Below are 15,482 nucleotides of genomic sequence, written 5' to 3'. Positions count from 1 at the left end.
TTCTTTCGTAAGCCCATGGATGGGTCCCTCACCTATGAGAGACCCATCTTTGAGCCCAGTCCCCTCAGTCCTTCGCCCATGCGTTCGCCCATGCCAGAGTTTATCCTCTCGTTCGAGCCTTTCTCTGCCTTGATTTCCATACCAACAGCCTGCATGTTCAGGCGTGTCAAGCGCAGTCTGAGTGTGTGGTCGTACGTCTCAGCCATCTTGAGGGCGTCGGCGTGTACGTCATAGCGAGGATTCATTGGTGGGGAGATGAGAAGTCGATCAACGAGGTCTATCCGTGCTTCAAGCGTCTTGTCGTTAATCATATGTTCCAGCTCTTCTTCAATCGTAATGCCTGCTGCGGCCGGGAACTTGGATGACATCTCGTCAAGGGTGACACAGCTGAAAGGAATGAAGTACTGGACAATACTTTTGGTTCGGATGCGGCCGTAGATGGCACTGAGTACCTTGGACAGATATACATCGAGAAGGTAGTCGCATCGGTAACCCTCGAGCACTTCGAGACATGCACTGTATTTGGAGTTGCAGAAGAGGTTGATGGCGCGCCGAATGTGAGGTTCGAGCTCGAGGAAGTTCCTGAAATCGTTGTTGCCGAGCACTTTCGCCTGCAGTTCGCTGCGGTCCATTGATGCGAGTGCACATAGACCGCCGTAAACCGCCACGTCGTTGCCTGAGAGTACCTCCTTCTGCCACACGATGCCAGCGGCGGGCTCGGTTGTCAGGAAGGCAGGCGATGTGCCCAGAAAGTTTGTGGCAGCCTCCTTAAAATTGCCGATGCACATATGGGCGATGCCTGTACAGGCGGACACGATAGGCTCGAGCTTGGTCTTTTCTTCGCCCTTGAGCTGCGCTGCGTCGACTTTTGCCAAGTTGGACTGAACGGTCAGCCATGACTTTTGCGCAACACTAACGTATACGAGGCGAAGTGTCATGTCGGCGAGGTGCTTGTTCGAGGTGCAGCTTTCGCGCATCTTCATGTAGGCCTTGTGTGAGCTACTGTAGTCGCCTGTGTCATAGAAGAAGTGGCCAAGGTCTTCGTTACCCATCTGCACAGTTGTCAGCTTGAACCCTACATACAGAGTGCGTTCGGTGCAGACATACCCGTATGCTCTCCTTGATCAGATTGTTCTTGTATGACTTGAGCTCGTGCTCTAGCCTGTCTTGTTCGCGCTGCGTCTCTTGTGCCTTCTTCTCTGCCCATACTGTGTCCATCGAAGCTGCAGGGTCTTGGGGTGCAATCTCAGCCATCTCCTCTACCAGTTGAAGGTAGAGGTTGACATTCTTGCCTTTCTTCGCCTCTGCGATCGCGAGGCGGTATGCATCGACAGCAAGGTACGGTGAGTGAGAGCCAACGTGATGGAGTCGATCGATTCGTGTAAACCCTTGCAAGACGTCAACATTCAACGTATACAACAGCTCAAGGGAAAAGCTGTACCGGCATAGTTGGCAATGTATGATTCTAGGTCGAACTTGGGAGGATCTAATGGGATCAGCATGTGTCGCTCGACTCGAGGTGATCTTGCAAACCCTTGACAACCAGCTCGCCCTTCGATTTCCGTTGCTGGAAGAACGGTGACTGCTCAATGTTGGACGCCATGATTGCTGCTGTGAGCCTTTCTTGCGGCGGCGTTGCGGAGGTGTTTGAGCTCCGGTAAGGTAGGCAACGACGACCCCACACTGGAGCTAGGGCGTGGGGCGTCATCGCCAAGCAACCAGCCTCACTCTCTAGATCATCTTTCCAAATACAATGCAATCATCATTCAAGCATATCAATGGTAGTTCTGGTAAAAATTTACACCGGCTCACTTGCTAAATCGTGAGCTTCGTTGTTTTTTACTGCCGGGACATGGCCTTGAAGTAGACCTAGAGCTATGATACTTTCCATCAAACACTTTACATTGACGTCCCGCAGCTAAAGCTGGACAGAGCTTTGTTGGACTCTGGTAAGCGGGCGAACCTGGAGAAGCTGTTTGTTACCGCCAAATGGGCTCCCAATTTTGGAGGATTCCCTGACAACCCTAGGTCTCTGCTCTCTTCCATCGCCGAGATCCTGTTACCGGACCAGCACTGTACTGCCCAGATGTCACCAGATGAGAGGTCTATCTTCGCCATGTCCGTGAATTCCTGGGGACTAACCCTCATCGCCACTTCGGAAAACATGTAGAGTTGTAGAACGAGACATCACCGCTGAGACTTTTAACATCGACTATAGTCGTGATGTACCAATCTGTTCATCTGTAAGGACACCGAGCACTTCACAAGATACGAAGAAATATCACTTGAATTGTCTAGCATTCTGGGTGCCACACTGGAACCGTCTATAGCTATCTAGGATGCGAATGGCAGCATGTTCAGTCCAGAATTCAACGACAGCTCAACACTGTTGCATATTTCCACTGGTCCATCACTTCTTGTCGTCGAAGTCACGGATAGCTCATTTGACGGGCCAACATTACGAGGTACATTCTCACACGATCCCCTACTTCCACACTTTAAGGAAAGCTGACCCCAAGTTGACTGGGTTGTGCGATACGGTGCGTTATGTGCGAATATAAGACAGAGGATGAAGATCAATCTCTTCGCTGCTTTGGAACATTGCTCGAAGAAGCTCAGGGTTTCAACGCGTCACAAGACGAGATGATCAAGCTGGTTTTCAGCTTTGGTGATGTGCGATTCGATCAAGGTATCGACCAAGGCGCTTGGACGTCTTCATGTAACTGTGTCAAGGTCACCTACTTTGTCGCTATTTTGACTTGCCCGAATATATCTTCTGGAGCTTGGCAGGGAAAACCAGCAAGCCTGTAATCGTCAACGGCCAGAAACAGTACTTGTGTTGGGTTACTTACGTAGTATACTCGGGCCATTCTTTAACAATAGGGCGTTGGATGGTGTAGACGAGATTCTCGAGCGGGCTGTCGATGGTGAAAACGGTATATTGGAGATCCAAAAGAGGAGCGGTTGTGCCAGTCAACAGCTTATAGTGTGTCGGAGGTCTTTAACCGGCTTGGTGTTTCTCGAATCAATTACCCACCGTGATGGAGGAGTGCGTCGATTGCAACGAAACTATTGATTCTACAAGATGTGCAAGAGTTGAGCATATATCTTTGCACCACATGAAAGGGTAACTCAGACAGTTCACACACAAAGCCTACCAGAAAATCAACTATGTTCCCGAAGCCATCAGCTTTTCAGTTGACCATGGTGATGCTCGTGCGGAGATATGGGATGCAACTTCCTTCGAAGACCTGTCACTTTCACTTTCAACTAGTATGTCATGCTAATCGATTGTCGACATTTTCCGAGACTCAGGACGGTACGACTTGGTCGTGATCGGCTGAATCGACATCTTTGGGCGATGGACGATGGTATATGTAACAAGATGATAAGTCTTTGAAAGTATTGATATTGCATGGGTGCATTCGAGACTACTAACAGCCAGCATCGCTTGTCTGGACAACGAATCTCCATATGTTATGGCTGAAGATGAAAGCTCGTATAGGACTAGAGCGTTTGAATTTGGACTATCAGCAGCAACTTATTGAGCAACGAGGCCAGTGGTGCTTAGGACAAGCGAACTATGGTTACAAGAATGACAGAAGTGAGAGTCAAATTGGAGGCTCTAGCAAAATCACTCCTAGTATTGGATTGGACACAAAAACATGAACATTGTCTAACGCAGAGGTTTCTGAAGCTCTAGCAGAAGAACTGTCAGCCAGAGTGGTGAGAGGAAGCACTGCAGGTGTCAGACTTGAATCTGTCCATTTCAAAAGCACACAGCAAGAGCACTCTGTCGCAATGGCCTCCTCTGACCGATCAAGTGAGAAGAAATGCAAACACAGACGCCAGCACTATCCCTTGCATCGCAAAACACCCTCCATCCACTCATCCGCACTGATGCAGAGGAACCACTCCTGCGCAAACCCGGAAATTCGCTTGGCCCAGACATATTTTCCAGCTGTATCACCACTTCTCCGTGGAGATGGAGGGAGATGCGTGAATTGTGTGATGTCAACGTCGACAATGTTCTCTTGTGGTGGATCCCAAGGGTCTCCCTTTGCGCCTCGTGTCGCACGGCGCTCAATGCCTGTCAGCATCAAAAGGCGCTGGCACTGCTGTCAAAGCTTCGTGTCACAAACAAACTGCTGTCGTGGAGTGCGTCGAGCTAATGTGCGGGCCGTTGCAGTACAAGAGTTCTGAACCTGGCTTGAAACAAACTGTCGTCAAAGGAAGATTAAGCGAAGTAGTGTGATCATTCGGTACCAGAACCCGGGTTGGCGATGCTGGTGACCTCGGTGTGTTTATCCAGGCAATCACGATCTGTCGCACATGTTGACGAGTGTGTGGTAGCGAGCTGGGTCACAAATGCTTGATCGGTGAGTGAAGCGAAGGTGTATATGTACTACCATCCTTTCCGGCGTTGCATTGAATCCTGAACGAAAAGCAATGCATGCATCGCTATTTACAGAGCCTTGCACGTCTCACTCGGACTCGTAAGCCGGTGTGGATACGGAGGGACACGTGTGTACTGTTTTTGTGCGACGCCCATGTAGGTCGGTGTTGTTCTCCGCTGTAAGGGATCCCGAGATGCACGCAGGTGCATAAGCGCGCGGCTATGGCGGCAAAGCTGAAATGGCATCACATATGTCCAGTAGCTTTCGACCGGTGGTGCGATTTGCTGATGGACGTCACGGGCATTGGAGCTACGATGAAACCCCATTGCTGAGCCTATGGCAACATACAAAAAGCCCATGAACTCGTGTGAATGTGCGCTTACGAGCTGCATTCCTGGTGAATCGTAAAGCATTCGAGGAGCCGACCAACGATGGCCGAGCTGATAGTATGAGAAGGGATGGATATAGCGTTATGCAAGGGGGATGACAAAGCTGATGGCGGCATACATGTTTGCTGCAACGAGGATGAGGATCCTACTCTGAGGAGTGGCACAGTAGTATTTTCGGGGATGCTCCGTGTAGCAACTTAGGTGATAGCATATGTAGATCTGACAAGGATCTCGACGTGCTCCATCTAGAGTCAGAAGAGAAGATTTCTCCAGAGCGAACGATAACAATAGTCAATAATGCCTCATTCTGAGCTACTAGTCGCATCGGTCTACAGGGGATCCAATTGAATTGAGGTAAGGCATGCGTTTGCTGGCCCTGAAAGGTCGATCCAACGGGAAGAAAAGATCGTGGAAATACGGCAAGATGGCCGAGTTTGGATGGTAGAAACACATCGGCGAGTGTCAAGACCCCTAGAGACAGGACTAGCATAGGCATGTGCGTCGGATTTGATGTTGGCGTGTTGGGAAGTTGTAGCAAAGTTGTATGACTGACCCTTGTGTCTAGAGTGAGTGTCTCTCCAGCCCACTGCATCCTCTGCTGTGTAGCAATATGAAAAGAGTTGTGGTTTGTCCCAGCAGTGCCGTGGGTTTGGAGTCTGTGCCAAGGCGACCTCGACCAAAGTGGACTTTTGATACCCGATGTAGGTGTTGCACCGAAGATGCCCCGGGATAGCGGTCAACGGGGAGCCAGCATCTGCAGTCTCGGAGAGTCATTTGGTCACTATCGAACTTACCCAGCCACGGTTCAGATCCTATTCGTCCGGTGCCCTGGTAAACAGTCGGCAATCCATCGGCGCAATACAGATCGATCGGTGTCTTGCAGAGTGTGATGTGACGACAGGGATCGACAAGAAGTGTTTGGTTGTAACTGCGTGATCGAAGGTTCAGAATTGGGTTCTGCCATAGTGCATTTTCAGTGCCGTTTCGGGCGGCTGTCTCCGTGCGCCGATCACATTCTAACCGGGCAGAAGTAGCATGCACGTGCCTTTGGATTCCCTGAGGGAAGACTCACATTGCACGGCTACTGGCCATGTATGAGCGTTTTTGTGTACTCGTGCAGTCTGTCATGGAAAAGTCCAGCTATTGGCGGCTAGAGCGTGAAAGCCAACAGGCACTCTCAATGTCCGGTACTCTCTTGAGAGGACGAAGCTCGGACTGGATCATGAACCTTGCCGGCGGCACGGCAGTTGAATGTATCGAAAACAAACCACGAGTTACAGGAAGTGCCAGACAGAGGACTGTGGCAGGGCTCTGTTGGTTGGTGCTCAATGCTGAGTATCAGGCCCGACTGCTCTGGTGCTCGCCCACGCAGCCACCCTCCACAGTGTGAAGGTGCAAATTGAGTGGGGATCTGAACATACAGAGTGGTGTTCGAAACCAAATCATTGTGAAATATAGCAGCGTTAGGTACTGGTTCAGATGCCATAGATGTGGGCTAACGACACGAATCATCTGAGCGTTGCGGACAGCCGGTAAGCCAAGCGTGGGCGTATCGTCGGCCTGTCAACGGCCTCCACACGCAATAAGGTCCGTCTTCGATGTTTTTATCAGATACGCTACAGGCTGGCGATCATCAGTGTGGCGTTTATGAGGAAAAGCTAGGTAGGTATATACAAGTACAGCGCTTGAGGAAAAGCCAGGTAGGTAGATACAAGTACAGCTCTTGAGGAAAAGCTAGGTAGGTAGATATAAAGTACAGCTCTTGAGGAAAAGCTTTCCATGGGGTGCCCTTTGGAGACTGTCTAGATACAGGGCGGGGACAGGTGGTGGCTTTGTTGCAATGGCAGATGGGTAGTTGTTGATGCTGCGATCCAACTCGCCCACCATACCCTTTTGGGTGACAAGCCTAGTTTTTGGCTTCGTTGAGGCCGCCAAAATGCCGACATGTTCAACGATAGCAAAGGATGCAGGCCACGATGGGGAATTTGAAACAGCTTGCTGGTTTGAGATTAGATGCTATCCCATCTCGCCGGGACAGGGGCAGTGCTGCTTTTGGTGGCCAGCGTCATCATCCTGGCGCACGTGAAGTGAGCTCACAACCGACAGCGTGGAGCCGGGAAGTGGTGGAGGAGGGCAACCACTGATCAGCTCGGATCAAGCGACGGCGCTGCGCTGACCGCGGCGTTGGATGCACACTATGACGATTTGGGGCACTGCCCCTGGTGGGCGCCTTGTTGCGTCGTTGGAAGCGCGGGCAGGCTAACAGCAAAGTCAGTTTATCTGCTCGGACACATGCAGGAAACACTAGCCATGGGCGTGACGGGTTCACAGCTCTGCCGTACCTGGGCAGACTCGGCGCTGGCAAGAACAAGTACGTTGCTCTTCCCGTACTGTGCAGTGTGCACTGTGCAGGTAGCAGGATGGTCGCACGTGCTACGGTGTTGGTGCGATTCATGGAAGGGGCCAATGACAAGTCGGCGGTGTTTGCGCACACGGCATGGCGACGCACGCCATACGCCAGAGGGCCTGACCTGGGCTGACGCCTGAGGGAGTCGAGTATTTAGTGTGTAGCTTGGACGAGTAGGACGAGTAGGACGAGTAGGACGAGTTGGACGAGTTGGACGAGTTGTGAGAGCAGGGAGACTTGTCAGGAGGGCCATGCTCCGTGACATCGGCCCGTACTTGGCTGGCGACCACAGCCGAGAGTGCTCTTGTGCCGCGACAGGCATCCTGATCGTCATATGCACCCCACGGTGTGCGAGACATCGTCTACCTAGTCGATTCCTGCATCCACCGTGACGCTACCGCTGTCCAATAGACGGTGAAGCGCTCCGCGTCGGCGGCACCTACCTAGGTACCTAGCATCAGCGCGTGAAGACACACGTCGGTACTCGGTAGACTGTCTGCCGTCGCAGCTGTGTGGCAGAAGCCTTGGACGGCCCATGGTCGTGGTGGCAGTTTACGTGGGCGCTGAGGGCGCTGAGGGCGCTGATTGCATTCCTGGCCTTTTGGTTGCAGCCTGCGCGGCCTCGGCGAAGCGTGCTAGGGAAGTGGATCGTGTCATCGTGATGGCGAGACACCGAGAGCAGACGGCGGGCGCTTTGGTCCGTTGTCCACCGACCGACGGCAACGGGGAGCTCTTCTCGCTCGTCTGGCCTCTTGTGCAGTGTGCACGCAGGGAGGCGAGGGCACAGGCTCACGGGTCGATAGAGTTTCCTCGGCTGTGCAGCGGTGCGTGAAGCTGTGCTCTGGTGCTCTGGTGCTCTGGTCCCCTGGTCCTCTGGTCCTCTGGTCCTCTGGTCCTCTGGTCCTCTGGTCCTCTGGTTGCCTACTCCGTACTCGAGACATGCTCGTGCTCATCACACACATGCCCCGCGAACGACCAGGCCCAGCGGGTCCGGCAGGCTGAGCAGCGGCTTTTTCATGACAGCCGGACAGCCTTCCGCTGGTCTGTGCCAGAGCCGCAGGGTTCGTCAGCCACCGCTCATGCACTTGCTTCGGTCTGTGCGGATCCGTCCTGTCTTAGCCTGGGCGCTCTCACGGTGGGGACTAGGATTCCGCTTCCGCGCGTGGTTCATGACCCACTGCACAGTAGCGCCCTGGTCGTACGTGCACTGCATGCCAGCCTATCCTGGCAAGCCCAGAAGCACCGCCTAGCGTGTGGTCAAAGGCGCCGACAATCCGACAGGGTCGTAGCTACTTGCCTTTTTCCTCTCGCGCGATATCGAGCTAGGAAACAGAAACAGGGGTGCCTGCAGATTTCACGATTCGGTGCCCGGTCGGCGATCTTCCGACCTGAACAATACAAGTACACCGCACATTCTTATATCGCCCTGGGCCCTTGCGCCTCCTGCTGTTGATGGCCTCATATCTTCTCGGCTGCCCTTCTGCTGCTCCCTGAGCTCCCTGCCTCGTCTGAAAGCTCCCCGCCGACTACACTCCACTCCTCCTTGGATCCTTGGCCAACGGTTACGTCAGCAAGCCCGTACGGAAGTCTTCTAGCCCCACACTTCCTAGCCCCAGACCTGGAACCCAGCCGTCACCACATTCCACCATTGCAGGTGTTGTGCGTGTCCGACAGCCCGAAACTCTTCACTCGACGCCCTGTGCCCTCCTTTTCAAGACATCCAGGGTTGTCTTTCAGGCGACCCATACAACCTCGTCACCCTGGCTACCCAAGCGCCCCCGGCTGTTCAGGCCCCTCACCTTCACTACGCCGACCGTCTAACTCCGCCTTACCACGACGAATCCACTCCCGTTCGCTCATGGATCGCTCGGACTTCTCAGCGGGGTCCTGAGGATTTCTTCCCCATGTCACACCGCACCACGGGGGGAGCTCGTTCAGACCACACCACCCCTCAACTATCACCTACCCAACCCCAGTTCACCATGCATCCACCTCTTCGCAACAACTCCAACCGGCATCCTGGCAACCTGACACTGTCGCTTCCACCTCTACGCCAACTCTCTAGCACACCACCGACTCCATCCACTCGCCGACATGATAACCCACTCGGCGTCCACTCTATACTGAACCCCCAAGCCGAATTGATCGAACAGCAACGGGACCGCCGACGCAGTGGATTCCAGATGGAGACGCCATCCCCGGTGGATGCTCATCATTTCAACAGTCTTCCTTCCATTAGTCGACCGACCAGTGTGGATTCCACCCAGGATGACCAAACTTCGCAAAGGCTCTTCCACCCACCAGGCAGGCCCTCTGCTAGGCACGCGTTGACTCCCAAGTCGCCAATCCTACACAGGACTCAGAGCCTGGGTGGACTTAATCGTCCCACAGGCACCATCGATGCCCACCAATCACCATTTCTGACTGCGACCATGCGTCCGTCAGAGGGAGCAGTCTCGCATCCAGCTCTGCCTACCCCTCCTGCTGGGATCAGAACAGGCTATTTCCCGCCACTGGCAGGGTCAACGCCAACATCATCATCATCATCGTCATCATCATCAACAACAACAACGACGACAATAGCAACAGCAACAACATCAAACACACTGCGTACTGAAATGCGTCGGCCGAGTGCACAGTTTCTGCCATCCGGCAGCGCAAGCCCAATGGCACAATACTCTCCTTATAGCCAGCCGGCATCAATTGCCTCAGGGTACGACAGCCATAGCGCCCAAGGCCATTATGCGCCTGCCTCGCATGAAGCTCACCAATCCGGTCCACCACTGGAGATGGAACGCCATTTGATCTCTGTGGCGCCGAGCGGTCAAAGCAGTATTCAGATCATGACCATCAAGAGTCAACAGGGTCATAACGTGCAGATCCCAGTCGATGTTCAAGCTGCTTCGAAAGTTGCTGATGAGAAGAGGAAACGGAATGCCGGCGCGTCTGCTCGGTTCCGTGCTCGTCGTAAAGAGAAAGAGCGCGAAGCCTCTATGAGTATTTCGAGGCTAGAACAGCAAGTCCGTGATGCTGTTGACAGGGCTGATTTCTACCGAACGGAGAGGGACTTCTTCCGATCCATCGTCTATCAACAGCCGGGTGCTGAACGACATTGCGCGAGACCGGCTTCACCCATCCTGCGTCGTCTGTCGTCCGCACCCTCCCATGCGGCGTCTTCGATGAACGAAGCCGGGTCGGATGGGTCTTATGGAGATTACGAGGAAGACAGCTGTGATGTAGAGCGTAACGTACGAAGACGCACTAGCAATTACCAGCCTGTTTCCGGACCCCCACCAGCAGAGGCGAACGTGGCCCCGTTTACTCCTCATGGCTATGCGTCAGCTCACGGTCCCTCTTCCCGCGGTCAGCATTATGCTCCAAACGATCAAGGACATTTGTCAGCTTTGGCGCGTAACACTTATCGTGATTCCTTCGCTTGACGACGCACCGTGTTTGCACCTGAGCTACGCATCAGCGTCTGGTAATCCCACAAGCTGTTCTTTTCCCCTTCATCAGATCAGCTATACCATTCGAGCTGTCCCGGCGTCTGCACTTTACTTCAAACGTTTAATCAAAGCACTGTCATTTCGCTTTCCTGCGGCGATTCATCGGCACCCGAGCAACATTTGCTATATACCCATTTCAAGCGGTGAACGCTTCATTTTCACAACTCTTTATCGCCATCCACTCTTATGACAAACATAGATATTACATTCTAGAATCACCTCTTTACGGGCACTACCTTCTTTTGGACCTACCTGTATCCTTCGGCATTATATCAGCGATTACCATTTTGTTCTTCAGTGTGTACTCTAGGACTAGACAGATGTATCATCATTACAGCCTCAACGCCGAACTTCAACTTCACCGTACAGAATTAACTTCACCATACCTATTTTGCCCCACAGTGCGTTATCACGGGGGTCAGCGCTGCGCACATCATGGAGGTGCCTCGTTCTAGTGCTTGACATATGCATACATGGTCGATCGCAGTGTTAGCTCTGGAGCCACAGCGCAACACGCGGGACGGAACAGACTCATGTACGCAACGGCAAGGACCCGAGCCACTACGGACCAAATTGTTTACACGCCTGACTAAAGAGCATACCAACCACCAACTGGAGAATCACTTTTGGCGGCACGACGGTTGTTTGACTCTGTCTTGTTCTAGGCCACAATCTGTAGTCCTTGCTATCTACCCGACACTCAATCGTCGCCCATTAAAGGAAACCTGCGCGACATACCTCGGCCTTGAGAAAACAAAATAATCTTTACTCCGTGACTTTTCTTAGCTTCCACTAGTGAGCTACGATCTCGGTGCGCGGGATTGGGTCAAGGAGCTAATGGCAGCTACGCACGCTAAAAACTTTATCAGTATGTCTAAATCTTCGTGTAAACCTTCCAAGCTAAGGCCGACTTTCCGTTTGTGGCTAAAAGCAGCTGCCATGGCGTCTCTGTCAACAGAAGCCGGCCGTAATCGTACGCTATATTTAAGCTTCGCAACCGCCCTCGCCGCCGCTCCACGCGATTACGAAAGGACTTTGCCAGCTGCGGCATCGGTATGGCAGCCATGGTGTCCCATCTGTGCTGAAAGTCATCTCCATAAATAGGCTGCTTGTAAGACCATTTCCGATTCAGCCACCAACGAACAACCGGACTTTGCTCCATGCATCGCGCTGGTCACCAACAAGTGCATCTTTGCACCATATTCCTGTCCACGTGCGGCTTGGGGACCGTGACTTTGCCATTATTTGTGCATACTGCACTACCGTCACAATGTATACGACTCATATGCGTCCACGTATGCGGCCTAAAGTAGGCCATGATCTTATGGACACGTTAGTGACATGACGCACACTGAAGCGTCCCGTTCCCAATTGCAGGGTCAAGTCGTGGATCTGACTTTCTGAAGCCACCGTACCTCTGTGCTGGGTCCTTCCAGACCGTGCGACGCATCTGATACCGCCGGAACCGTCTCCGGCGTAAATGGATGGAACGCTGTCAAGAACGGGCTGACATCCAAACCTTGTCGATGCTCAAGCTCAAACTATCAACTGCGCAACTCGGCCCCCATCTTTGACAGTGGACCTGGTCGTTTCTCACCAGTGAAACACTGTTACCTGAACAGGGCTGTCAGGGCTGTCATCGTTTGAAGCAGCATGTCTCGCATCCTCCAAGTGGAAAAGTAGGGTTCTTACACAAACGGTCCGAATACGAATACCGTCCCATCTCCACGAATCCTCGCTCATATCTCTCATTAAAGGGTTTGCGTACAGGCTCGGCAGTCATCTCCTCAGACCGCCACCTACCTTGCTGTACAAACTAAGACTGCGATACCCTAGATAGAGCCCACTGCCAGTTCCCCGAACATCGTTGCTTTTTCTCATTGGTCTTCTAATTCTGCGCGGGACCCGGGCTTTCTTTGGCCTTTTTGTGGAGTGACTTCATTCCAACAGTTTTGCAAAACTGCATACGGTGGAAGTCTCGTAACAGATCACAGTTGTCAGCTTCCACACCCTTCAACGGCTACCAGAAGATTTGTAAGGAAACTAGAGCCTCCATAATGGCCTTTATCCTTTCCTCAATGTGCGAGACGAAGTCAACTTGATCTGAGCATTCTCAAAGCCGTACACTGGAACTCACGGCTAGATCTCTCCCAATATCTAAGCAATGGGACTCTCTAGCGAATACACTTGTCCAGTGCGGTGGTTTAGATCTTGCGACATGGGTGGTATGCGAATAGTCACCCTCCAGCCCCTGGTTCGCTCGTCATCCTGCCGCATCCCCGAAGCGCGTCCACACCGCTTTTTCTGGCCTTACGCTCACTTCTGTGCCCGGTCATCGTATAAGCTACACATACTCATTTTTTATACCAGTAATCTAGAATGGCGAGCAGCTTCGTACCCCGCCAACGTGTGCATCGTCACCAGGTGGGGCATCCAGCTCACGCACGAAGATTCAGACGGTGTACGTTCCGATAAAGCAACAACCCATCAAGATACGACTAGTCACTCATCTGCAAGTGTCAAGGACAATTGCTGCATCACACGTGCAGGACGGGATCGGACCTCTTTTCCAATGAATGAGAGCTAGGAAGCGGAGCAGGATCTCACCGATTTCCACACCCCCGGGACGAACATGCATAATCAAAATCTCGCAGTCCAGCTGACTCAAAGTTTCCAGGCAGCACAAAGTCAGACTACCCATCGCTTCTAATACTGCGTAGGGCTTCGGTCCGAGTAACGTAGCAGTCGGCTACGGAATCTACGGAATCTTCATGTTGAACTCATTCGAATCCTGGCCCCTCCAACTGTCCAACAACGGCTTCGCAGAGCGCGACTCCAATCACATCCCACGGGGAGATCTCCTTCCTCCCATCTAACCAGCAGTGGCGGCGCATCCGGACAGCGGTTATCCCACCTAGACACTTTGTGCAGTGAAGTGATCACACACGTGTCGATGTCCACAATCAGTCTGGTGTTCACTTGCAACGCTATGCACCCGCGCCTTTCTCCGTCTGCACGAAATGATTAGTTGGCTCCTTACATCCACAAGCATCCCTCTCCTATCCAGTCGTTCATCATAGAACAGCACGCTGGACAGCCACAATCACCGGCACTTGACGTCGGTGCACAGCATCGGCGCCGCAGCCTCATTATAGCACATGCGCCGCAAAATGCTTCAACACTGCCGCCGAAGTAGGACCTGCCACGGCTACCAGGACGGACACTTACATTTCATCGGCAGGATTCAAGTCCTTATTTAACACGACAGGGCACAGGGCTCGAAGATCGAAGCAAGTATAATTGAGCATGGGGCAACAGCGGTATCCCAGTAAGCGCTTATGCATGTGATGGGTTGCGGGCTTGCGCAATATGAGCCGACCGAGCCTTACGCAAGCCGCCATGCGGGAGAGCCGACTAGCCTTGTAGCCGAATGTTACACAACAGCCTGAGGGCCGGCAGCGAGTGTTTGTTGAGGGATATCGCGAGTATTTCCTGTACCTGCTGCTGGTAAACTCACTGCCGGCGCCTTACGGGTGTTGACTGGCGCACCCTGCTCGAGCGAGCGCCCACGAGCATTGTTTGGACTGTTAGTGGCAAAGATCAGGGGTCCGAATACTTTCCTCTCCAGCATTTAGCGAACTGGATCCACCCCCAGCAAAGTGCTCGAACCTTGTGGCGGGGTACGCTCTTGGAGCTCATGGTCACTCGAGTGACTTTAGACAGGGGGATTCTGGTGGGGTCAGGCTTGCATTACGATTCGGCACTTGGCGATGTGCGTGGCCAATTTCCGCAAGTGGCTGACGGGTACGTACAAGATACATGAGCCTCTTTCCACTTGCCTGAACACCAGATCAACGCCTTATAACCAATGTGGGCCCAGCTTGCACCACCAAAAGCCCCTCGTCGCCTCAAAAAGGCCATCGGCGTTCTCGATCACTGGTTACGAGCAGCCATTTTCTGATGCATGTCGAAGTGCATTCAACCTGCGCACAGCGACGAGCGATAGGCCAGCCACAGCGGCATATAGCAGGGATTTGGGAGCCCCACACATCCCACACCCATCATACCGGTCCCGCAGCTCTGCAGATTGTAGACGACAAATGACATGACATATGCATGTCAGCGGAGGTAGCAGTCGCTGTTTGTCGAAGTAAGAAAAGGCGAGGCGCGGAGCCCGCATGGAAGGGCATGGTCATGTGAGTGGCACAGCCAGGTGATGCAAAGCAGCGCAGAAAGCAACCATCATTTGCATCTGGACCCATATACCGTGTTCGAAGAGCAGGCCCCTGCGAGTACGACGGCAGATCAGTGTGGCATCTATGCTACAGCAACGCAAGCGTAAGCCTGAGAAAAGACGTGCACCCGAACCCATGTCACAGAGCTTCTCAAGAAAGAGCTTTGTTCGACGCAAAAGCGACTTCGTTGGACTTTTCTGTCGCGTACGACGACAGCCTCGTCTGAAGTAGACCGCAGTGTATTAAGCTCTTTCCCGCTTCAGAGAATCAATAAGGACCAAGATACAACGTGGCCAGCTTAGGTATGTGATACTCCAGAGAACACTAATTAGCGGAGCCCAACTTAAGCATCTTGCACATTGAGAATATGTCGCATCACATCACAACACAACGTCTCTGCAAGATTGGGCTCCAAGAGGCGGTACCGCGCAGCAGGCGCAACGCAGGCGTGATCTTTTTGGAAGCATGAGCGCCACGAGGCGTCACGGCTCAGTCTTCCTTCATGTGCAGTCGTTGTCGAACTTGTCGCAAAAACAAACTGCGCCTCT

The 15,482-nt window shown here is 52.9% G+C and overlaps 4 protein-coding genes across 5 annotated transcripts, besides 3 other annotated features; 1 reads left to right on the top strand and 3 right to left on the bottom strand.

Moving 5' to 3' along the window:
* Positions 1–32: 32 nt before the first annotated feature.
* EKO05_0004070 (uncharacterized protein) lies at positions 33–1,603 on the bottom strand (the record flags this gene model as incomplete). The annotated part of the gene is made up of 4 exons (XM_038939138.1): positions 33–1,052; positions 1,108–1,388; positions 1,442–1,486; positions 1,534–1,603. The coding sequence occupies 4 exons, from the start codon at positions 1,601–1,603 to the stop codon at positions 33–35; spliced, it is 1,416 nt and encodes a 471-aa protein (XP_038799884.1).
* Positions 1,604–3,854: 2,251 nt separating this feature from the next.
* Positions 3,855–4,100, bottom strand: EKO05_0004069 (uncharacterized protein; the record flags this gene model as incomplete). Its single annotated transcript, XM_059636306.1, has 1 exon — positions 3,855–4,100. The coding sequence occupies one exon, from the start codon at positions 4,098–4,100 to the stop codon at positions 3,855–3,857; it is 246 nt and encodes an 81-aa protein (XP_059492289.1).
* A 2,840-nt stretch (positions 4,101–6,940) lies between these two features.
* Positions 6,941–7,527, bottom strand: EKO05_0004068 (uncharacterized protein; the record flags this gene model as incomplete). Of its 2 annotated transcripts, none has more annotated exons than XM_059636304.1 (2): positions 6,941–7,045; positions 7,096–7,527. In XM_059636304.1, 2 exons carry the CDS (start codon positions 7,525–7,527, stop codon positions 6,941–6,943), a joined length of 537 nt encoding a protein of 178 aa, XP_059492287.1. The 2 variants fall into 2 exon arrangements, with proteins under 2 accessions (XP_059492287.1, XP_059492288.1); XM_059636305.1 differs by having other exon boundaries at positions 7,129–7,527.
* Positions 7,359–7,415: a tandem repeat.
* Positions 7,528–8,032: 505 nt separating the features above from the next.
* Positions 8,033–8,111: a tandem repeat.
* Positions 8,112–9,097: 986 nt separating this feature from the next.
* Positions 9,098–10,633, top strand: EKO05_0004067 (uncharacterized protein; the record flags this gene model as incomplete). Its single annotated transcript, XM_038945486.2, has 1 exon — positions 9,098–10,633. The coding sequence occupies one exon, from the start codon at positions 9,098–9,100 to the stop codon at positions 10,631–10,633; it is 1,536 nt and encodes a 511-aa protein (XP_038799883.2).
* Positions 9,717–9,794: a tandem repeat.
* Positions 10,634–15,482: the final 4,849 nt, after the last annotated feature.

Source organism: Ascochyta rabiei, chromosome 6, assembly GCF_004011695.2.
Source record: "Ascochyta rabiei chromosome 6, complete sequence".
NCBI lineage: Eukaryota > Fungi > Ascomycota > Dothideomycetes > Pleosporales > Didymellaceae > Ascochyta > Ascochyta rabiei.
Note: the sequence above shows the minus strand (reverse complement) of the source record. Positions and strands in the feature narration are given on the sequence as shown.